Source organism: Schistocerca cancellata, chromosome 3 (assembly GCF_023864275.1).
Source record: "Schistocerca cancellata isolate TAMUIC-IGC-003103 chromosome 3, iqSchCanc2.1, whole genome shotgun sequence".
In the NCBI taxonomy this organism is placed as follows: domain Eukaryota; kingdom Metazoa; phylum Arthropoda; class Insecta; order Orthoptera; family Acrididae; genus Schistocerca; species Schistocerca cancellata.
Window position 1 is genome coordinate 720,291,784 of NC_064628.1, and position 26,140 is coordinate 720,317,923.

Below are 26,140 nucleotides of genomic sequence, written 5' to 3' on the forward strand. Positions count from 1 at the left end.
TAATGGGATTCTATCTTTTATGTGTATCTTTCAAGATCTTTAATATTTTCTTCCACCTAATAATTTCAAGGTCTTTTCTAGATCAGTAAAGTCTATGTAAGTATCCCTGTTTAATTGCAATCTTCTCTCTAGCAAGCTCTTGTGTGCTGTAATGGCACCAATAGTCCGTACATTTTTGCTCCACAATCAAACTGATCCTCTTAAAGTTCTATAGTTATGGCTGCAAGTATTTTTGCTTCATGTGAAATTAAGATTATCATTCTGTAACTGGAGGGGCCTGTTGTACCTCCCTTTTATGAATGGGTACAGTCTTACTTTCTGAAAAATAATTTAGCAGAGGCTCACAATAATAACAAAAATTTGTAATTCTGAAAAGTTCATCTTTCAATTTTTTCTTCACTAGTCTGTCATAGCTCAGCTGGCAGTTCATCTGGACTTGCAGCTTTCTTTGGTCTTAGTTCTTTCAGTGCTACTTCACATTACATTTTTATAATTGGAGGACTAATTTCATCTGCTAGCACTGCTTCTCATTTTTCGAAATATTCTTCTTCCACAATGATATATTGTCCTTTGCTAAGTTCCTCAAAATATTCCTTCCACATGTTTGCTTCTTCATCTGCGTGCAATAATATGTTTCCTTATCTATTACTTTCTTTACAACTAGTGGCTTCCTCAGCCCATTTAGATGTAACCATTGTGTTGTTTGATATATGTGACCAGTACTGTTTACATCCATCACACTAATGTTTTCTCATTCTGTTCATGTACTGTGGCATTTCTTGGTTTACACAGTACAGATTATACAAAGATCAGATTTCGAATAACAGAACAGTAGTTTGAGTCACTTGACTCAGTCATTTCTTCAATTCCCAGCAGACTGTGGTCTTTTAGGCCTGCCAAATAGCACTGTGAAATCATTCAAAGATAACTTACTAATTTCTGACAGCTTTATTAGTTTCACAATTTCAGTAGACTGTAAGAACTTTTTCCATGGCTTATACAGAGGAGCAAGAGTAAATAACATGTCTTTATTAGTAAGCTGTATTAAAGCATTATTGACTATGGTATCCCTAATTATTTCACCACCTTTAATGGGACATTATGATTAAGTAGTATAATTTCTGATATTACCCAGAAGTTCAAAGAAAATTAATGACTCATTTTATTTGAACTTATTTTTGGTGTACAGTCATCCATTCAGTTCCTGCATGCCCCACTTAAGTTGTTTCTGTCTTTCGCTCAGTCACCAACATTCAGTTTTCTCTCAGTATTATACACTACCAGCCATTAAAATTGCTACACCAAGAAGAAATGCAGATGACAAATGGGTATTCATTGGACAAATATATTATACTAGAACTGACATGTGATTACATTTTCACGCAATTTGGGTACATAGATCCTGAGAAATCAGTACCCAGAACAACCACCTCTAGCCGTAATAACGGCCTTGATATGCCTGGGCATTGAGTCAAACAGAGCTTGGATGGCATGTGCAGGTATAGCTAGCTGACCATGCTGCTTCAACACGATACCACAGTTCATCAAGAGTAGTGACTGGCATATTGTGACGAGCCAGTTGCTCGGCCACCATTTACCAGACTTTTTCAATTGGTGAGAGATCTGGAGAATTTGCTGGCCAGGGCAGCAGTTGAACATTTTATGTATCCAGAAAGGCCCGTACAGGACATGCAACATGCAGTCGTGCATTATCCTGCTGAAATGTAAGGTTTCGCAGGGATCGGCGAAGGGTAGAGCCACGGGTCGTAACACATCTGAAATCCAATGTCCACTGTTCAAAGTGCCATCAATGCGAACAAGAGGTGACCGAGATGTGTAACCAATGTCACCCCATACCATCAAGCCGGGTAATACACCAGTATGGTGATGATGAATAATGCTTCCAATGTGCGTTCACTGCAATGTCACCAAACACGGATGCGACCATCATGATGCTGTAAACAGAACTTGGATTCATCTGAAAAAATGACGTTTTGCCATTCGTGCACCCAGGTTCATCATTGAGTGCACCATCGCAAGCGCTCCTGTCTGTAATGTAGCGTCAATGGTAACCGCAGCCATGGTCTCCGAGCTGATAGTCCATGCTGTTGCAAACATCATCGAACTGTTCGTGCAGATGGTTGTTGTCTTGTAAACGTCCCCGTTTGTTGACTCAGGGATCGAGACGTGGCTGCACGATCCATTACAGCCATGTGGATAAGATGCCTATCATCTCAGCTGCTAGTGATATGAGGCCGTTGGGATCCAGCACAGCGTTCCATATTACCCTGCTGAACCCACCGATTCCATATTCTGCTAACACTCATTGGATCTCAACCACACAAGCAGCAATGTCACGATACGATAAACCGCAATCATGATAGGCTACAATCCAACCTTTATCAAAGTCAGAAACATGATGGTAAGCATTTCTCCTCCTTACACGAGGCATCACAACAACATTTCACAAGGCAATGCCGGTCAACTGCTGTTAGGGTATGAGAAATCGGTTGGAAACTTTCCTCATGTCAGAATGTTGTAGGTGTCACCACCGGTGCCAACCTTGTGTGAATGCTCTGAAAAGCTAATCATTTGCATATCACAGCGTGTTCTTCCTGTCGATTAAATTTCATGTCTGTAGCACGTCACCTTCATGGTGTAGCAAATTTTAATGGCCAGTAGTGTATTTTTGGAGCCTGGATACTTTCTCTGCTCACAGTATTTTTTATGACAAAAATGGTTCAAATGGCTCTGAGCACTATGGGACTCAACTGCTGTGGTCATAAGTCCCCTAGAACTTAGAACTACTTAAACCTAACTAACCTCAGGACAGCACACAACACCCAGCCATCACGAGGCAGAGAAAATCCCTGACCCCGCCGGGAATCGAACCCGGGAACCCGGGCGTGGGAAGCGAGAACGCTACCGCACGACCACGAGATGCGGGCTTTTTATGACACTTCAACCAGTTTTACTAAAGCAGAGTGGAAGTAAGACGATGCATGTGTGATTCATTCTGTGCTGAGAGAGACAGAAAATTGTTATGATGCTGCCAGTGTACTGTCCTGTACCACATACTCCAGCCATTGTAGTAATCTGCATCTGCATACATGCTCCACAAGCCACCACATGGTGCTGGTGGAGTGTTACCTTATCAGTGGTAGTAATTTCCTTTCTTGTTCAACTCATAAATAAAGCAACGGAAAAACTAATGCCTATACACCTCCACAGAAGCTGTAATTTTTCGTATGTTCATGGTCTTTATGTGAAATGTTTGTTAGTGGCAGTAGAATCATTCTGCAGTCAGCTTCAAATGCCAGTTCTCTAAATTTTCCCAATAGTGTTCCATCAAAAGAATGCCCTATTTTCTCCAGGGATTTGCATCTCCATAATATTTGCATATTGATCAAGCCTCCCGGCAACAAATCTAACAGCTTGCTTCTGAATTGCTGTGATGTCTACCTTTAATATGACATGGTTGGGATACCAAATGCTGAAGCAGTTCTCAGGAATGGGTTGCATTAGTGTTCTATACATGGTCTCTTTTATGGATCAATCACAATTCCCTAAAATTCTCCCAATAATCTGTAGTCGACCTTTTGTCTTTTCTGCTACCATTTGTAAGTGCTTGATCCATTTCATATCACTTTGTAACATTGTGCCCAGATATTTCACGATGTGACTGTGTGAAGCAGTACACTACTATGCTGTATTTTAACATTACAGGTTTGTTTTTCCTACTCACCTGCATTAATTTTCATTTTGTTACATTTAGAGCAAGCTACCATGTGTCACACAAACTAGAAATTTTGTCTGTTGTCTTGAATCCTCTTAAAGGCATTGAACAATGATACCTTCCCACACACGACAGCACCATCAGAAAACTGCCACAGGTTGCTTCTCGCTTTGTCCATCAGATCATTTATGTATGTAGAGAATGACAGCAGTGCTGTCACACTTCCCTAGGGCACTTCTGATGATACCCTTTCTCAGATGAAGACTCATTGTTGGGGACAGGATACTGGGTTCTATTATTTAAGAGGTCTTTGAGCCAATCTTATATCTGGGAACTTACTCTACATGCTCGTACCTTCATCAACAGTCTGCACTGGGGCACCAAGTCAAATGCTTTCCATAAACCTAGGAATATGTAATCTGCCTGTTATCCTTCATCCATTGTCCACAGCATATCATGCAAGGGCAAGCTGAGTTTCACATAAGTGATGCTTTCTAAATCTGTTCTGATTTGAGGATGGAAGGTCCTCCATCTCAGGAAAATTTGTTATATTCGAATTTAGGATATGGTCCAGCATTCTGCAGCAAACCATTTTAAGAATATGTGCCTGTGATTTGCCACATTGGGGCACTGTTTCTGCTTCTTAATCTCCCTAGAGAATGTTATATGCTTGGAAAAGTCACTGTCATTTCTGATCATGGCACTTCACATGTTTGAATTATGCGACATGTAATGAATACCAAAATGGCTAAGTGGACCCTGAAACATATGTAAGAGACAGGTACAGCAAAATAAATCTATTGGCTGGTGATTATGTGGTACAGTGCACCCCACTACTATGGATTGCTCCACCAGCTACTCTCTTCCATGCACCCTGCTTTAATGTTAATGGATTACTTTTTAAAATGATGTATTGTCTGGCATAATCACATGAAATTTCAAATAGAAATTATCAGTTTTGATTACCATTGTCCATTTTCCAATGATTTATCCACACTATATAACACTGTGCTTTTACATTCCTTAAGGATTCCCTGTAAGTTTTTCGCTGTTTTGTACTGTAGCACTGAGTCTGGTGTCCCTGAATGAACATAAGCTCCTTCATGTATGCCTGTAATTTTATAATTTTTGGAGGAATTATAAGGCACTCTGAATGTCAGATGTATGTAGTATTTTTACCACTGTGAAGGGTAAAACAGATGTGTAATATTTTATAGAAATGCACTTTTAATTAGTGTCTTTTTTTCTTTTTTTACACCTGCTGCCAGTTTGTGTGCAAGGTTCCTTTAAATATATAATGCTCAATTTTCTGTTTCATATGTGGCTCACTGTCCCACTACTTTTTTATCTGCATTAATTTCTGTGGAGAGAAGTATAAGATTAGAGAGAGAGTTTTCAATACTTCTAACCACTAATTCTTCCACACAATAGAGCCTTCTATCATGCACCTTATGGTGGCTTGAGAGTATAGATGTAGATGTGGATGTAGATTTTAAATTTGTAGCAACAAGGTCAATGCAAGTTTGTGAGAGTCATGTATTATTCTTGTTGGTGACAATATGGTCTATATAAAAGTGGTTATAACACTTTCACAAATCAGAATACCTAAGACATGAGTAATTTACATTAGAGCTTAAACAGTCTGTGTTCACATCTCGTATTACTGTAACTTATTTTTTGTTTGTCAAGACTTTATCCATTGGATCTTATAATGACAGAAAAATTCACCGTCATTGTTTGTTGATCTGTACATTCCAACTATTTTGCTGCTGATTCAAAGCCATCATCTCTTTACAATTTTTTAGAGTGAACATTATTTTTACATAAATGCCTATGTAGTATATCTTCACTGTGGATATGGGAGGATGTACCAATAAGATGGTCAACACTACTATGAATAGATAACACTATTATGAGAGAAGACTACATTAAAAGAAGCATCTACATGCTACAAAGGTCAAAACAAGCATGTCTTTGATCTCCAGTCTCCCAGATATCCCACTTCAGAGCTGCAGCTCTTTGGTCTCTGATGAGACACCAATAGTTTATTGTTCCCAAAGATGGTACAGTGTATACTTGATATGGAGCCAAGAGTGCTAATGGTCATAGAGTGTGGCTGAACTGTGACTGTGGTGGGGAAAGTCATGTAGGTGGATACTACTGTGTCGTTTGAGATGCTGCTGGGGAACAGAACATTGTTGGTGGTGTTGTGAGGGCTTCTGGCTGGTAGGAGGTGTGAATAAGTGCAGTGATGATGAGGATACCATTTGAAGACAAGTGTAATGATAGTGCCTTGCAGTTGATGTGGGAAGATAATAAATATGCATGTGAGAGTAAATGGATAGATGGAATTGTGAATGTGCTTGGAAGGCCTTGCTGTGCGAAGATGATGAGATAATTACTGAGTATTTTTATACTGACATCCTCTGGCTGGGATTGGTGTACACTGATGGTGATGACTACCAGTGCAGAGAGTGGTTGTGAAGTTGTGTCAACATTTTTGAGTGATGGTGTGTTTGTGTTCTCCACGTTGGTGTCACCAGGTTCCTGCAATATCCATGATGGCGTAAGTCTGTGGAGGGACGCTGTAGTCACTTTGTCCTTGATGGTGATGGAGAGTCCTTCTCTGATGATGCAGGATGGTTCCATGTAAGGAGACTGCAATGATGGATGAATAGTGTCAAATTCACACTCCAACAGTGCTTTGTACAAAAATGTTTTTGGTATAATGTGTGCCATCAGAGCTGGAATTAACATTTAGGGATGTGCTGTTTCATGTGTTATACCAGAGCTGGGAGCCTTAAAGGCTATATGGGTGCCAAGCAAGGCCCAGGGTAATGCCTCTGACCACCTGGCTGTGTGGCACATGAGATTGGTCTTAAGTGTTTGATGCTAACATTCCATAGACCCATTACTTTAAGGATGGTACACCATTGTTTGATTTCATTTGTGGAGTAGAGGTGACAAACGGATTCAAAGAAAGTTGAGTCAAATTGATGTCCTTGGTTAGTAGTGACTGCCTTGGGCAGCCAAAGTGGGATACTCACGCATCTATGAATGCATGAGCAGTGGACTCAGCCATGTTATCTTTGATGGGTACTTCTTGACCCAGGAAGAGATGTGAATGATGACTGATAATATGCTTTTAATGCCAACTGGTTTGAGAAGTGGATTGATCAGATCTAAATGTACTGAATCAGGCATACAGTATCCCATAGCAACCAATTATCCATTGTGATTGCTGCCTGATCTTGCTGTGTTGGCAAGGCAGACAGGCCTGTGCCCAGGTACAGCAGTCCCATTTGATCTTAGGCCACTTGAATTATTTTGTCATCAGCCTTGTTATTGGTCAGACACCTGTGTGAGCCAGGTTGTGAATTTGGTTGAATAGTGCATGGTGCATGGAGGCTGCTGTGAGGAATCTCACTCTGTTTTGTAAGTTGTTACACAATAAGTGAACATAATATTGTTAAAAATATCTAACTTTGGTAATACAATGAGAGATCATGTCCAAGTGGTGGAAGCACTGGGAGTTGATGTCCTTGGATGGTTTGTGTATTGAAACTGCTACTGGTTTATGGTCCATGTATGTCACTACTTGTCTTCCTTTGATGTCTCTGCAGAAGTACCGTAACACTTTGTACACAGCATAAAGTTACTGGTTGAATGTGGACCACTTTGATTGAGAGGATTTAAGTTTTTTTTGAGAAAAAAATGTAGAGGTTGTGCCTTGGTGTCTATTCTTGCTGAAGGACTGTGGTAATAGCTGTATTGCTTTCATCTGTCAAGACCATGAGGTGTGCATCTGAAAGGGAGTGGGTGAGTGTCGCTGGTTTTGTGGGGCTGACATTTGCTTGTTCGAATGCAGTTAGCATTTGTGGTGTCTGTAAGAGTTTCTTCTTATCATGTGTGTGAGGCTTGAATTTTGGCTGTGTGTGACAGGTGGTGATGGGAAAAGTTGAGAATTCCAAGGAATCACTGTAAATTGTGACCATGTTTGTGGAGGCTGTAGCTGTCAGATGAATTCAGTCTGTTCTAGTGAGGGTTTCATGCCATTGGCATTTATAGTATACCTGATTTTTTCAGATGTGGTTCTTCTTCATTTATGGTGACCTCACCCTCCTGGAGGACAGTGAGAACCAGTTCAAAGTTATGCTCATGGTCTTGACTGGTGTGGGAGAAAATTGAGATGTCACCTTGATATATGTAACAACAGTCTAATTTAAAGAGGATACCATCACTGAATCTCTGCCAAGTTTGGGAGCATATTTTAGATCAAAGTGCATGAACAGGAAAGTGAACAGGCAAAATGGGACAATGATAACTGTTTTATCAATGTCTTCTGGATGCATTTGTATTTGCAGATATGCCCTTTTCCAGTCTGTCACACTCAAAATTGTCACACCTGCAAGTCAGTGTGTGAAATTTTGCATTTTGGGGATGGGGTAACTATCATATGTAGTTCAAAATCTGAGCACTCTATTATCACCACATAGGTGGAGAAAACCATTCTTTTTCAGGATGAGTTTAATGGGTGACACCCAAGGAGCTGTCAGAGGGATGAATGATCCCTGACTGAAGGAGATCATTACTCAACATCTTGGCTTCTTTCAGGAGAGCAGAAGGTAATTGGCATGCCTTGTGGTGTGCTGGCAAGCTGGAGGTAGTCAGGATGTGATGCATTGTGCCATTGTGAATGGTTCATGCATGTCATGGAGAGGGTAAAATACAGGATCAGTGAACTAGGAGACATGGCCAAAAGTGCCAGACTAACCTATTTTTGTAGTGGTGAGTTGTGTTGCATCAGTGGCACATCTGCTTGGTGGTGATCCAGTGGTATGGGGCCGTCATGTGGGTGGGCGGCCACAAACGCCTTATGTTGCTCAAGAATATGTGCAAGATCTCACAAAATGTTGTGAAGAGAAGGAGAATCTCTGCTTGTTGACGACTGTGAAGTTGTTGTTGCTGTGTCACTGCAATCGTGTCAATGACTGCTGTGCATTCTTGGCTGATAGATGAGCATTCGTTGTTAGCATTGTTAGCTGAACCAGTAGATTCTGAGAGGGAGTGCGCTGCCATATGTGATACTGGGGAAGAAATGCCCAATGATGAGGTGTTGGGTCACATAGTGTATGAGAGGGGTTTGTTCGCAGTCAGACTTGAGGTGGAAATATCAAATAAACTCCGTGCCTAATGCTGGCTCCTTTATATCAGTAGTACGGAAAGTCTATGGGCAGTGAAGATTTTTACTGTAGTGGAACTTGTGATCAACTGATCCATGTGATGAAATCATGGAGTCATTGGTAGCTCAGAGTAAAATCACTGATGAGTCAATAGACTTTGTGAACATGTCATGGCAACTGTGCTACTGCTGGAACCAGTGTCCATGAGGAACTATATGCCTGAGTTGTGATGTAGTATATACAGTTAGCCATGTGATAGTTTATCCATTGTTGAGGATTCATGTCTAGCTCAAAGTGTGCAAAGGCAGCTTATTATCCATGTGCAGCCCAATGTACGTGCTTTGGTCTGTGCTTGGCATTGGGTTGCGAGCAGGGGAGCTGACAGTTGTGTGCAGTGTCGCTGAACTGTGTGTAGCACCAGCACAGCTGTGTAGTAGTGGCAACAGGGTTGGGTGTCACAGTGTTGTGAGCTGCAGCAGTGGTGTTGTGTGCAGCTGGCCATGATGCCCAAGATCATGGTGATGATATCATTGTCAACTATTCTCGGCACCACCCATTTTGGGTGGCTCATAGTGTGTCATGGGTTGCAGCATTCTGATGTGCTGTTGTGCCTTAGTGTCTAAAGTTAATACGGTACCAGTATTTTAGTACCATAGGTAATCTGTCCAATAGGGTAGTTTTATATCTATCGGCTCAGCTCCCTACAGAATCAGGGTGAATTGCAGTTGCTGAGGAAACTTCACACTCCAGATAATCAAAAGCATATTGTCCAGCATGAGGTTTGTGTCTAGCATAGTTCGCAGTCAGCACCACAACTGTCATGGAGTTTTGTCTTGCCACTCTTCATCATATATGACCTGTCATAACTACTGTTCTGGGATACATGCTAGCCATTTTAATAAGGCCAATTTGTTGTGGTGTACCACAGATGACATGAGGATGAAGTTCCTAATGATGTCAGCATGTGCAGTGGGATGTCAGATCAATGTGACAAATTTAGACTCACTGTCCAATATCCCCATTGATGCTAACACACATTCTGCCAACACAAATCATAGGGCTGGTTGCTTGGTGCAGAATGGAACCAGTTTAGATTGGTGAGAAAGTCTTTGAAGGGTAGGCACGGTATCTGGCAATGGAAGACTGTGAAACACATAAAACAAAACAATTGCACTCGTGGCATGGGTGTAGAATATTTAATGATGTCTGGTAGATGAGAATCATCCCATACAGTGATGTTATGTTTGCAGCTGAAAGTCACAATGTGGTTGATGCAGATGACATTCTCAGGCTGGAGTCAGTCAGAATGTTTGAAAATTGAGCATTAAGTCCAGGCTGTATCATGTTTGAAGCTGGATCCTGTGAAAAGTCTAATAATAGTAAGTTGGATTATGGCAGCCATTGTTATGGTGTGGCAGTTGCAACAGCTTGAGGCTGTATCATTTGCACACATGAACATGGTTCTGGTTTAATCACTGTTTGCCTATTAAAGCAATCACTGCACTGACGGCACACATATTGAGGCAGGATCCATATGGTGTCCTCACAGAGCAGTTGATGTGTATAGTGTAGCAGAATATTGCTGCATTGTTAGTGTGTAGCAGAACAAAGTGAGAGAATTGCTGACCAGTGCAGTTGTCATGTTAGTCATGGGTCATCAGTGTGGCAGGTCTCCACTATGGGTACAGGAGGATGTACCAATAATTCAATCAAAAAAGTTAAGAACAGATAAACATTTATTATAAGAGAACACATACAAGACATCTACACAATATGAAGGTCAAAACTGGACTGTCTTTGATCTCCAGCCCCATAGATGTCACACATCGGAACTGCTGCTCTTTGGTCTCTGACGTCAACAATGTTGTTGTTCCCACACCTACACCACTACCCTTGTGGACCATTCTACAGTCTACACACTTAATCTTAAACATATGAATCTTTTCATTCATAATACATAAGTGAGGTGCACTCTGTGTTGGAAATTCATTGATTTGTTCTATTTTATTAATAAAGTACTGAATATTAGGGAGCATTATTTTAATTTTTTTGAGTTCAGTCATTTAGTGAGCTGGTGTTCTGTATGTAAAAGTTTATGCTCCTTACACATTTAGTCACATATGCAAATGGTTTCAGTGCCTTTTGTTGAGTAAAGTGGTTTATTTATAAATGAATAATGGTTAACTTTTATTGTCCCACAACCAATATAATGTAAAACAATTCAGTAAATCCATAGTACTTGTATATGCAACATACACAAATAGAAATTTATTTAAATGTACTTTATTGAAATTAGGAACAGCCTGATCCACTGTGTGTAAGAGGAAAAAGGCTGTATGGTTCACCACAAATGCTGCAACTTAGTCTGGATGGAAAACGCTTGTACGTTACTTCCTCACTGCACAGTGCTTGGGATCAACAGTTCTACCCTGAGATGGTCAAGTATGTATAAATTCAGCTCTTTTATTATTCCTAAATCATCTCACGTGTTTATTATTATATTTCAGATGGTTTACATCAATGTGCTGTGAAGATAAATGTAGGATGTAGGCGCAGTATTAACCTCTTTTACGTTTCCCATTTCTTTTGTAGACATGGTTCATACATGCTGAAGCTGAATGTAAATACAGAGAAAGGGGGGCTCACTCTGGATGAAGACTTTCTTGTAGAGTTCAGAGATGAGACAGGTGGTCCTGTTAGTGCACATGAGATTCGGTGAGTACTGTGCTCACAAAATTTCTGTGGAATGATGTTTATACATAATGAATACTGTTAGAAATATTCTGCTGGAGCTGAGAAAGAATTTGAAAACTTTGTGATTGAGCATACACACTTGAAAAAAGTTGGATCATAAATTAATACAAGGTAGTTTCAAGAGACTTAGGCATAATTTAACAATATGAGCGGCTGTTCAGATTTTGAGTTACTGTTCTTCAAAAGATGAGAATGTGGAAATTAGTATACATTGCTATCTGCGAATGTACGAAAGTGAGCAAGGTATTATTCTACAGTCCTAACTGTGATGAAATTTAAGAAACTGAAGAAGTGACTTTCTATGAGTCAAATATGCCTGTTCATTGCTGAGGACTTCCTTCTTTTACTAGTGATCTACACTAATCATAATTGCATACTTCACTACTGAATAATTATTCTTTGATTTCTGATGCCCTAAAAAAGCATAAGTATTTGTGTAATAAGTTGTGGAACATTGTTCAATCTGTTTTTGCAACAAAAATAAATTAAGAACTCACTAAAGATGAGACAGGTTTGATGAAACATGTTTGAGGTGAAAACTAATATAAGAAGAAACTTCTTCATGGCTGTTGCAAAAAAATGTAGAATACAGTCCTACATTTTTTTACCATATAAGTTTATAAAATAATTTCTTTTCATTTGAGACTAATGAAATGTGGAAAAAGTATTAGACTAAACCTTCTTTTCTTATGAATTAATTTGTGGCGCTATCTGTCAATATTTGCTTGTGATCCCCAGAATATTGGGAGCATGGCTCCATTTTGAATTATTGTCTACATATGCTATCACATTTGTGGACTTCAGAGCAGCTGCTGTGGGATTTTCTTTATATGATGAAGAGCTCTTCAACCTTGCTCAAGGGATACTTCAAACATTAACAGAACATAACAGTACAGATAAGTTCCAGATGTCTTACACCATTGTTTCTGCTCATATCAGCTACATCGCAAGCCAGCAAAGAACTTGGAAATAAGAGTTTGGGAAAACGAGTAAGTGTTGAAGAATGCAGTCTAATGTTTTTGACGACTGAGAGTGTGTGAAGTGTATGTGCAAACTTCCACTTCTCTTATACAATTCGAGTTACTTGATGTATACAGCCAATCTACTTCTCTAGGCAGCTGACTTCTGGAATCTCTACAAACTTCTTTTCTGAAGAATGATGCTAGTCATGGGAACCTTTAAGACTCTCTCTCTCTCTCTTTGCAAAATAATGAGGTACTCGAAGAATACTTTTCAACAACTATTGTATATCCAAACTTCCACAAAGAACAAAATTCACACTTCTCACATAAACAATTGACTTCTTGTAAGTCACCTGTGTCATCTTACATTAGAAACAATTAAGTTACATTTACAACAAAGTTGGCTTGCTAACCACAACTCTATTATACAGGAATCATACACATGTCTTGCCTCTAGCAAGTTCAAATTAAGAGTTACTTAAAAGTCTTCTCAACTAAAATGTTCTTTTGTCACTAACAGTAGTTACAGTTACAAAACAGCACAGAACAACACAGAAGCTCCTGGGTTCTGCTGTGCATTTTCATTATGACTTCCATGGACCAACAAACAAGTACTTGTTGGTGCCATTCGATCACTGTGTCTACAGTCTTCTCACGACAAACTTCAGACCTGCACACACAGACAGGTGACATTTAGTAGATAGGGTTCCTTTCTCCCACTCAATCTAAAATATCATGGTTCTTAGATGGTGGAAGGTCGAATGATTCTAGAATTTATGCCGAAATTCTCAATTCACTACATATCCCCCCCCAAATCGAAAATGTGATATTTCATACAATCATTATGTACATTAATATCACACATAATAAAATTCACATTTCAACAGTATACATTTTTTTTCTTTTAATAGTCATGAGAAGTAAAATTTTTCTTTCTTTTTTCTGCTATCTTTCCAATCATAAACTCCAGGTGTTCATGACACATGAGTAATCTACTTTCTATTCTCACTTTTGTACTACCTTTACTAAATATGTACTCATTCATTATCGGTTGTGGCTTGGTGGAACTCTAGGCAACATGAAAGTGTTCGTTTTGACATTCGTAAACTTACATAAAACATAATAATGCTCTTTGTGCATAGAATTCATACTTTCCCAGAATAATTCCTATAAAATGTGTCTTATGTCTTGATACTGTCCCCTTCTGCTAGGATCAGTACCTATACTTTGCCTGTGGGTTGACCATATGAGTGCACTTCTTCTTCCCACTTTGGTAGGTATGCCCCTTTATAAGACATTCCTATTTTTTAGGCCACAGGTCATCCTATCTCCATGTACGTATGCCTGCCCTACATACTTAGTAAATGCCGGGTATGTCCCCCTTATTCTTTCTGAGTAGGCCTCATGATTAATTACCCCAGTATATGTTCCTATGTATACTATAATTAAGTATTGTCTGGTTAAGCTACAAATCTACTCTACACTTCTCATATACTCCAGTACATCATCAACTCCCTAGAGTCCTCCTCTACTCACCAACTTTTATACTCTCACTAGATACTATTGCTACCTATAATTCAAGTCCTACTATCCTACATTTCATCAGAGTATTTATTAAAGTGACCTTCTTTACTGATTATTACAATTAATTCCTCTTTGGCTTATGTTCTTGTTCTCTTTCATTACTCACGCCTCCTTTTTATGTATACTTGCTCGATGTGAAATCGTCTCAGTTTTTATATATATGTATACGCGTACATTTTTCCCTGTGTACACATATCTTTTCATCTTTTCTCCTACAACACCTGGCGGTTCTCAAAGCATGGCAGGTTTCTAATCTGTAATTTTAATGTTTGTGTTTTCATGTGATTTTGTGTGTATGCGGACGTGTATTTATGTAGTCTGGTTCCTTGGCCTTCTTATCTGCATATAAGATGTAGGTTTTAGAAACCATGGAAACTTGGAAGAACTTTCTGCGATAGAAGTATATGAATATGGAAAGAGGGAAAAAATAGATAGGTCTTCAAATGAGAAATAAGAAAGGAAATAAATAGAAATGGCTGCTAAAATTGAAGAAGAGAAAGAAGATAGCCCCAAAGACAGGAAACCCTTCCCACCTGCCTTCCCCAGGATCACTACCTCGCAGGTACTTGAGTAAGATGCCGGAGGAGGTTTGGTGTTAAATCGTCTCCTGTAGAACTGACATTCCCACCGTCAGCCTTGAGGTCCCCAAAGGAAATCTTAGCAACCCTATGGAAATGGCTAATGGTGAAGAATCAGTTACACTTGTTTGTGAGGGTTGTTTGAAATGAGTGGTGTGTGTTTTGTGTTAGTCATTATTTATGTGTTCTCGTAAACCGTGATTTTATCCACAATACCCACCGCTTCAAAACTGATACAAATCCTCCCATCTACATCACATCTCATAAAAGGTATAAAGTATGCTATACAAAATAGAAAATTATACACTATAGTATAATAATTGTTCAGTTCGTCACCTTATAATTTTCATAAACATGATATCCTTATTCCGTTTATTTCGTTCAAATCACTATTTGTAAAGTAAAGATTACATGATAGTTTAAGATTTTCGAAATAGATGACATAATAGTTTAAGATTTGCATGGAATTTGGTGCAGGAAAACTATTTTGGAAGAAACACCGAAAACAACTAGGGATCCGACGGTGGTCACTCCACCTGTTAACTCAGAATGTTAAAATCCCTGGGGGTTATGTACAACTTTGCATCTTTTACATTGTACTTTCCATTTACTGATGCAGTTGAAGGATTGACTAAAAATAATGTCTTGGGATGGATTACTGTTTGTACTCAGTATGATCCATCTTTTTGGAAAAATTATTGTCTCTCTTTCTTCAGGGCAGAGCTTTGAAGATGTTGTTTTACGAGGTGCATTCAAGTTCTAAGGCCTCCGATTTTTTTTCTAGTTAACTACTCACCCAAAATCAATGAAACTGGCATTACTTCTCGACGTAATCGCCCTGCAGACGTACACATTTTTCACAACGCTGACGCCATGATTCCATGGCAGTGGCAAAGGCTTCTTTAGGAGTCTGTTTTGACCACTGGAAAATTGCTGAGGCAATAGCAGCATGGCTGGTAAATGTGCGGCCACGGAGAGTGTCTTTCATTGTTGGAAAAAGCCAAAAGTCACTAGGAGCCAGGTCAGGTGAGTAGGGAGCATGAGGAATCACTTCAAAGTTGTTATCACGAAGAAACTGTTGCGTAATGTTAGCTCGATGTGCGGGTGCATTGTCTTGGTGAAACAGCACACGCGCAGCCTTTCCGGATGTTTTTGATGCAGTGCAGGAGGGAACTTGTTCTTCAAAACATTTTTGTAGGATGCACCTGTTACCGTAGTGCCCTTTGGAACACAATGGGTAAGGATTACGCCCTCGCTGTCCCAGAACATGGACACCATCATTTTTTCAGCACTGGCGGTTACCCGAAATTTTTTTGGTGGCGATGAATCTGCGTGCTTCCATTGAGCTGACTGGTGCTTTGTTTCTGGATGGAAAAATGGCATCCACGTCTCATCCATTGTCACAACCAATGAAAAGAAAGTCCCATTCATGCTGTCGTTGCACGTCAACATTGCTTGGCAACATGCCACACGGGCAGCCATGTGGTCGTCCGTCAGCATTCGTGGCACCCACCTGGATGACACTTTTCGCATTTTCAGGTCGTCATGCAGGATTGTGTGCACAGAACACACAGAAATGCCAACTCTGGAGGCGATCTGTTCAACAGTCATTCGGCAATCCCCCAAAACAATTCTCTCCACTTTCTCGATCATGTCGTCAGACCGGCTTGTGTGAGCCCGAGGTTGTTTCGGTTTGTTGTCACAAGATGTTCCACCTTCATTAAACTGTCGCACCCACAAACGCACTTTTGACATATCCATAACTCCATCACCACATGTCTCCTTCAACTGTTGATGAATTTCAATTGGTTTCACACCACGCAAATTCAGAAAACGAATGATTGCACGCTGTTCAAGTAAGGAAAACGTCGCCATTTTAAGTATTTAAAACGGTTCTCATTCTCGCTGCTGGCGGCAAAATTCCATCTGCCATATGGTGCTGCCATCTCTGGGACATATTGACAATGAACGCGGCCTCATTTTAAAACAATGCGTATGTTTCTATCTCTATCCTTTCCGGAGAAAAAAAATCGGAGGCCTTAGAACTTGAATGCATCTCGTACTATAACTAGATCATTGACCTTGTACTGAGTTTCAACAGCCTTCTCTTTGTGTTTACTTATTCTTTGTTGCGCTTTTTCAATTAAATTTTTAGAAACTATTTTCTGATACAGTTCGTAATCGACAATAGATTGTTCAGGCCAGTTAAAACATTTTATCAGAGGTTCTCCTACAAAGGTTTTGCCTATTACTTCTAATGGTGTCAACTCAGTTGATAAATGTGGTAATTCATTTAGAATAAGTTCAAAGTTTATTATTTTTGTTGCCCATAAAGTATGTTTTTCATGACAGTAGGTATGGCATAGTTTTCCAATTTCCTTCATTACTCGTTCACACGGATTCGAGGACAGGTTATAGTTGAATATTAACACTTAATGAATACCTTCCCATGCTAGAAATTCTTTAAATTAATTACTCATGAATTGTGGGCCATTATCCGTAAGAAACTGTTTTGGTTTTCCTACTTCCAGAAAGTATTGTTGTAAACAGTGTATAGCTGTCTGCATATTGGCTCTTTTGATTAGATATAGTTTAACATATTTTGACCAACACTCTATGATGGCCAAAATGTATAACACTCCTCCCTTTCCTTTTGGAACTGGTCCAAAAAATCTACTGCTGTGAGATAGTGCAATGACAGGAATAATCGGATACATTTTGTACTTCATATGAGTATTATTCTCTTTCAGTTTTTGGCAAATTTCACAAGTTCTTATCAAAGATGCTACTTTATGCCCTAGCTTCTTAAAATAATAAAACTTATTCACATGGGCTATAGACATTTTTATTCCGAAGTGTCTGTATCCTGTCTGAACATACCACACAAGTGCGTCTTCCATTACCTTCGGAATGCATAAGTGCCAACATTGTGATGTTATGCTGTCTCTCCAAAACAAATTATGACCTATAATTTTCCATTTTCCTACTTGATTAGGAGGTAAGGAATTCTGGATACACATAGAAAACATTTCTGTAAAATAAGGATGATGATGGATATTTTCTGTTATCCTTTGAGCCATCTCTTGTACCCTGATGTTCAGATATTCTACTGACATTAAATTAATTGCAAAAATAATGCTGGGTCCTTCCATATATTTTAATTCTTTCATTCCTATTGGTAGCCTAGACAAAGCATCTGGTACAATATTCTTGGAACCTTTTACATATTGTATTTGAATATCATATTCCTGTAGGAACAGCATCCATCACATTAACCTATTGTGCAACAGTCGACTACTCATTATAAAGGATAGAGCTTGATGATTGGTATAAACATGGATTTCTGATCCCCATATTAGTGTCTGAAATTTCTGAATACTCCATACAATTGCCCGTAGTTTGCTTTTGGCAGCTGTAGAATTTAATTCATGCTTATTTAGAATACAGCTAGCAAAAGATATGGTTCTGAGCTCTATATTATTTAGATCCCACTTTACTTGGAACAGTTCTGCAGCAATACTATAATCAGATTCATCTGTTGACAATTTAAATGGTTCATCCATAACTGGATGATGTAATATGGGTGATTCAACAAACACTCTTTTGACATTTTCAGACACATCATTTGCCTCTTGATCCCAAACACACGGTATTCCCTTTCTTAATAAACATAAAATTCTTGGGTAATTTAGTTCTTGCCCTCATACGTACCATCTGTAATATCCGGCCATACCCATAAATCCCTTTAACTGTCTTACATTTCTAGGATGTGGACATTCTTTAATAGCTTTGATGCATTCAGGGTCCAGTTTAGTTCCCTGCACCCCTATAATATGACCTAAAATCTTAAGCTCTTGGCATGAAAAATACAATTTAGATAGCTTCATCATAATACCTTTCTCTTTAAATCTTTTCAAAGTCCTACTCAAGGTTCGACAGTGTTCTTCCCAAGTAGCTGATATTATTAGGATATCATCTTCATATATTATCAAATCCTTTAGTAGATATCTCCCTAGTGCTTCATCTAGTGCATGTACAAATATGGACACTGAGATATTTAGTCCAAATGGTAACACATTAAAATGATATGATTTACCATCAAACAAAAATGCTGTATATTTTTTGGATTCCAGGTGTAATTTTATTTGCCAATATCCCGTACTCAAATCCATCATGCTAAAAAACCTCGCCTTTTCAAATTTGGATAACAATTTGTTGATGTTAATCGGTCTGTCTCTTTCTGTCTCTATATGTCTATTCAATGTATGAGTGTCTAACACTAATCGTACTCCTCCTGTAGCTTTCTTTACCATGACCAAAGGATTATTCATTACACTAGAACTCCTCTATATAATATTATTGTCAATCATTTTGTTGATTTCATCCCTAACTGCTTCTTTCAGACTTATAGGTATCGGATAGATTTACAAAAAAATGGAGTGTTATTTTTGATTTTGAACTTGCATATGTAGTAGCTGATATTACCTGGACTATTGGAAATCACTACTTCATATTCCATTAGAATTTTATATAAATCTCATCTTTCTTGTTTGGTTAATATTTGGGATTCATTGACTTTGTCCTGTACATCAGTTCGATGTGTTCCTGGACTACATTATTGATCTTTGGTGACAGTTGTGCTGTAGCTGTTAATCACAAACACAGACACTCAATTGTTTGTTTTCCAATGTAATTATCTGTCACAAACGGTATCCAATATCTACTGTCTCCTTTACCAAAACATAGAAGATTTTCATCAAAGTTCAAGATAACTTTAAACTCTAATAGCCAATCTGAACCAAACAATACATCTCTACTGATATTCTCTACTATTAACAGCATTTGACGAAATAATACCTTTCCAGTGCTGCAGTTCACTTGAGTTTCATACCTTACAATCTTGCTTTTTGTTCCAGTTATTCCATCTATGTAAACTCTGGTCATTGATAATAAAGGTAAGTGATATTTAGTCTGTAATGAACTAAAGAATGTGTTGGAGATGAGTGATACCTCACTCCCTGAATTTATAATTATATTAACCTTGGAATTTTCCACAGTCCCTGCTACTATAGGTTGTGGAATACTGGTAGTCAAGCTTGGTCTTCCAGTAGCAACTATTCCTTTGTAGGTATTTTGTGGGTAAAATTAACATACTTTTATGGACTAAGGCCTCCTAGTGTATTTCCACAACCTGGACCCTGGCCCTGTATCCATATCGCACTACGTTTCCTCATTATTTGTAGTCACAGGTTGGTTACGGAATAGGGATACTACGTTATCACTTTGTATTCTGTTATTACTCAGTATAAATCCCTGCAAAGTCACGGGACCTAAATTTGAAGGTGGGTGCTTTTTCTGATAATTATAGTTACCATTTTTCCTGTTGCATTGGTGTACTTTTTAAAATTATTACCACTGTTCCTTTTGTAGTTTGGGTTTACACTTTGGTGCAGGTTCTCATTGCGGTCCTTATTTAAGGCAATAAGTGTGTCTTCCATGCATGGCTGGAGCAGGTTAATCAGTGCCTGCTGTTCCTGTGTTGGAGTTCTTAGTGGATGTGTTGTCCTCATGGTTAGGTTCGTCTTCTCATTTGACATAGTTATGCCTTCTTCTTCTCTTGCTGCCTGGTGGTCATTGTAGTAGCAGGTCAGGGCGCCAGTGGAATTGGTTGCCCAGTCCACTGACCAGCATGTTTCACGAAGTCCTCGCTGACTCCTAGAATTTCGTTGCGAGCACTCGGAAGCGGCGCTTCAGCAACAGGATTCGCGCAATGTTGTATAATTGTCCTGCATTGTAGTCCCTTGGCAGGTGTAGCGCCAGCCAGACGTCTTTGTTCTGCACTCATTGCAGCGTCTGGAGGTGGGTGCCTGCCTGCCGCATTTCCCCACACCACGGCCGCGTACTGCAGCACTGGCCTGATAAAGTGATGGTTAGAGCGAGAGACCACAGGGGGGGAGGGAGGGGGGCACCACCATCATGGGGTTGAGGAGGGAATACAACAAGTGCACCATTCTGAGTGCTCAGCCTCTCAACTCCCAGATGTGTGGACTCCAGGCCAGGTGCCGGTCTAAGGTGATGTCGAGGTAACTTCCAGTGCGAGACCATGCAATGGGGCCTCCCATGATCTGCACTTGAGGCAGCGCATTGGGAATTCGGCTGCGCGTGTAGACCATCGTCTGGCTCTTCCCGGCATTGAACTTGAACCGTCATTTGGTGGCCCATGCTCCAAGCTCATTGCATGCGAGTTGCAGGTGGCGGTGCATAAGCTGTGCGCTCATGCTGTGTATGTAGAGCACGGTGTCATCGGCGTAGAGTGCCAGATGTACCCTCGGTGTCATCTTTGGTATGTCAACGGTGTAGAGAGAGTACAGCAGTGGGCCAAGCACGGACCCCTGCAGTACACCAGCTTGGATGTGGCACCCTGTTGACACACCACCATCAGCACGCACATGGAATGTGTGCCCACGCAGGTATGGCTAAAGAAGGCAGGCGTGTGACTCGGGTACCGCCAGTACCAGCAGCTTATATGAAAGTCCATCATGCTACACGCTGTCGAAGGCCTTGGAGATGTCAAGGAATACCAAACCAAGGTACTCGCAATGCTCCAGGGCTCCCATTACCTGCTCCACCAGTCGCAGAAGTTTATGCTGCATTGAAAGACCGCGATGAAAGCCAAACTGCTCGTCAGGAAGCAGGCCTTCTTCACTGATGTGATGGTGCAGCCGTTTGGCATATATCCTCTCAAAGGCTTCAAGAGGGAAGGCGGGAGGCTTATCGGGCAATAGTTGTGCACCAGCCTGACTTCACCTTAAATTTCTTTTTAAAATCTTTCCAAGAGGAAAAGTTCTCAATATTTACTGTGCCTCACTCAGAGGCTTCTCCTAGGAGGTAAGCCACAGCAAATTCAATCTTTTTAGAGTCTTCCCAGCTTTCAGCAAAGTTTGGTTAAACCTTTTTAAGAAATGTGTTGGGTGCACATCTTCATTGGGCTTGAATTTAGGGAATTATCTCGATAGCTCTGAATTCGTTCCCCATTGCAAATCAGTGACTACTTCACAAGTTAACACAACATTAGGTGAAGTTTTCTGTTTTTCCACTTTGTCTTGGAAAAGTTTCAATTCTTTTCAAAAGTTATCTATAACCTTTCGGGTATCTGAAAGTTTGGAAGAAGCAATAGGCAACACGTTCCCAGATGTAATTTTCTTGGTGTCTTTTCGATCTATGATCCCTTCATATTGTTCCTTCATACTACTTATATTTACTATACCAGAGTTTGCTATCTTCTCTTGGAAGCTTCTTTCTACATTATCCACTCACATACTTACACCTGTAATTTGTGACTGAATTATTCTCATTAACTCATCTTACTTTTCAACACTCTCTTTTGAAGTATGCTATCCCTGCTTTACAGCATCAAACTTAACATTTCATACATTTTCAAATGATCCTAACTTTTCATTAATTTCAGATTCGTCCATATTACATTTTTCCTCAATATCAAATTATAATTTCTTTGTCAATCCCTGAAATTAATCATCCTGTTTCTGATAAAAGTCAGTGAACATTTGATTTACATAAATGTCCACAGAATTGGTTAATTCCTTCTTTATGTCTAATTTCAAATCCTCTCCTTTACTATTTAAGATGTTAAATTCAGTCTTTAAAGCTTCCCTGCCTTTGCATAGATTGCTAAATTCTCTGCTTTGTGAGTCCACCTTGGCATTTGACAAACCTAGATTTTCTGCCTGACTATTTAGGACTTCCCTTTGAGCATTTAAAGCTGCACTCTGAGCATCTAGTTTAGAATTTAACTGCAGACTTTGAGCATTTAAAGCTTCATTTAATTGAGCATTTACTGAGTCTAACTTAAGATTCTGAGCTTTGATTAGATTTACTAACTGAGATCAGTCAGGCCCTTCTTTGGTAATTCTCATAGCCAAGGCTGGTTCTGACATCTCTCCAACTTGCTGAGCAGGATCCATGATTCTATAGGCTTTAGCTCTTGTGAGCATTTAATACTAATTTCATTTATACCAATTACACAGCAAAAATTGATTTTTGGACAACATGGTTGTGGAGAGAAGCAGGGATTAGTATGATTAATCAATAATTCAAAAACAGTCATAATCACATATTATTATTATTATTATTATTTCTTTTTCTTTACTTTCTCAGACTGTTAAGTCTGGTTAAAAATGGAATGTGACGCGGACCTTGATCAAGCGTGACTTCCTTGTAACTGTATGGTATATGTTATATTGCATTTAGGAACTTTCGGATAATTGAACATGTATCAATAATTACAGATTTTTGTAGTTGTATATATATGTTTGGATGTAGCTGTATTGCATTGATGTACTGGTGGATATTGTGAGGTATGACTCCTGTAGTTGATAGTATAATTGGTATAATGTCAACTTTATCCTGATGCCACATGTCCTTGACTTCCTCAGCCAGTTGGATGTATTTTTCAATTTTTTCTCCTGTTTTCTTTTGTATATTTGTTGTATTGGGTATGGATATTTCGATTAGTTGTGTTACTTTCTTCTTTTTATTGGTGAGTATGATGTCAGGTTTGTTATGTGGTGTTGTTTTATCTGTTATAATGGTTCTGTTCCAGTATAATTTGTATTCATCATTCTCCAGTACATTTTGTGGTGCATACTTGTATGTGGGAACGTGTTGTTTTATAAGTTTATGTTGTAAGGCAAGCTGTTGATGTATTATTTTTGCTACATTGTTATGTCTTCTGGGGTATTCTGTATTTGCTAGTATTGTACATCCGCTTGTGATGTGATCTACTGTTTCTATTTGTTGTTTGCAAAGTCTGCATTTATCTGTTGTGGTACTGGGATCTTTAATAATATGCTTGCTGTAATATGTGGTGTTTATTGTTTGATCCTGTATTGCAATCATGAATCCTTCCATCTCACTGTATATATTGCCTTTTCTTAGCCATGTGTTGGATGCGTCTTGATCTATGTGTGGCTGTGTTAGATGATACGGGTGCTTGCCATGTAGTGTTTTCTTTTTCCAATTTACTTTCTTTGTATCTGTTGATGTTATGTGATCTAAAAGGTTGTAGAAGTGGTTATGAAATTGCAATGGTATAGCCGATGTATTTATATGAGTGATTGCTTTGTGTATTTTGCTAGTTTCTGCTCGTTCTAGAAAGAATTTTCTTAAATTGTCTACCTGTCCATAATGTAGGTTTTTTATATCTATAAATCCCCTTCCACCTTCCTTTCTGCTTAATGTGAATCTTTCTGTTGCTGAATGTATGTGATGTATTCTATATTTGTGGCATTGTGATCATGTAAGTGTATTGAGTGCTTCTAGGTCTGTGTCACTCCATTTCACTACTCCAAATGAGTAGGTCAATACTGGTATAGCATAAGTATTTATAGCTTTTGTCTTGTTTCTTGCTGTCAATTCTGTTTTCAGTATTTTTGTTAGTCTTTGTCTATATTTTTCTTTTAGTTCTTCTTTAATATTTGTATTATCTATTCCTATTTTTTGTCTGTATCCTAGATATTTATAGGTATCTGTTTTTTCCATCGCTTCTATGCAGTCGCTGTTGTTATCCAATATGTAATCTTCTTGTTTAGTGTGTTTTCCCTTGACTATGCTATTTTTCTTACATTTGTCTGTTCCAAAAGCCATATTTATATCATTGCTGAATACTTCTGTTATCTTTAGTAATTGGTTGAGTTGTTGATTTGTTGCTGCCAGTAGTCTTAGCTCATCCATGTATAGCAAATGTGTGATTTTGTGTGGGTATATTCCAGTAATATTGTATCCATAATTTGTATTATTTAGCATGTTGGATAGTGGATTCAGAGCAAGACAGAACCAGAAAGGGCTTAATGAGTCTCCTTGGTATATTCCACGCTTAATCTGTATTGGCTGTGATGTGGTGTTATCTGAATTTGTTTGGATATTAAGTGTGGTTTTCCAGTTTTTCATTACTATGTTTAGAAACTGTATCAATTTAGGATCTACTTTGTATATTTCCAATATCTGTAGTAACCATGAGTGGGGTACACTATCAAAGGCTTTTTGGTAATCAATGTATGCGTAGTGTAGGGACCTTTGTTTAGTTTTAGCTTGATATGTCACCTCTGTATCTATTATCAGTTGCTCTTTACATCCTCGTGCTCCTTTGCAGCAGCGTTTTTGTTCTTCATTTACAATTTTGTTCTGTGTTGTATCTGTCATTAATTTCTGTGTAATGACTGAAGTTAATATTTTGTAGATTGTTGGTAGGCATGTTATGGGGCGATATTTAGCTGGGTTTGCTGTGTCTGCTTGATCTTTAGGTTTCAGATAGGTTATTCCATGTGCAAGTGTATCAGGGAATGTGTATGGGTTTGCAATGTAACTGTTAAATAATTTAGTGAGATGTGAATGTGTTGAGGTGAACTTCTTTAGCCAGTAATTTGCTATTTTATCATTTCCAGGGGCTTTCCAATTGTGTGTAGAATTAATTGCTTGGGTGACTTCATGTTGCAAAATTATCACTTCAGGCATTTGTGGTATCATCTTGTATGAGTCTGTTTCTGCTTGTATCCACTGTGCATGCCTGTTATGTTGTACCGGGTTTGACCATATGTTGCTCCAGAAGTTTTCCATGTCTGTTATGTTTGGTGGATTGTCTATTTTAATGTGTGTGTTATCTATTGTTTGGTAAAATCTCTTTTGGTTTGTGCTGAATGTTTGGTTTTGTTTCCTTCTATTTTCACTTTTTTTGTATCTTCTAAGTCGTTTGGCCAATGCCTGTAATTTCTGCTTCTTTTCATCTAATTGCTCTATTGCTTCTTGTTGTGAGATTTTACCTAACCTTTTTCGTTTTTTGTCTGATATTTCATTTCTTATAAATTGTGTTAGCTGTCCAATGTCTTTTCTCAGTTTTTCTATTCTGATCTGTAGCCTGTGTTGCCATGCTGGTTTTGTGGGCTTCTTCTGTGTGTTGGTTTGTTCTGATCTCTGCCTAGTGTGTATACTTAGTGTAGTGTGTGCTCCTATATAAACCAGTAGTTGTAACTCTTCCATAGTTGTATTTTCATTTATTTTGTTGTGTATGATTGTGTTGATAGTTTTTATTGTTGTTTCGACTTGTGGGTTATTTGGCGGTCTATGCAAGAATGGTCTAATGTCTGTATTTGTGTCTTTGTATTCTATATATGTCAGCTGAAATTTCTCTTCTATATCTAACACGTGTGTCTCTTTGTGTTCTATTTGTGCTTGTTCTGGTGGCTGTCTTAAGATTTCGTTTTCCTCTGATTGTTTAATTGATGCGTGTTGTTCTTTGTTTGCTCTGGGATGTTTGAGTCCATTACTGTA

At 38.9% G+C, this 26,140-nt stretch overlaps 1 protein-coding gene across 1 annotated transcript in view; it reads left to right on the forward strand.

The window, feature by feature from the left end:
- LOC126176982 (methanethiol oxidase-like) overlaps nt 1–26,140 on the forward strand; it is a 156,105-nt gene that overhangs the window by 61,764 nt on the left and 68,201 nt on the right. The window contains exons 8-9 of the mRNA XM_049924196.1: nt 11,216–11,361; nt 11,512–11,634. Of these exons, the coding sequence (XP_049780153.1) occupies nt 11,216–11,361; nt 11,512–11,634 (269 nt within the window). The remainder of the gene's footprint in view (nt 1–11,215; nt 11,362–11,511; nt 11,635–26,140) is intronic.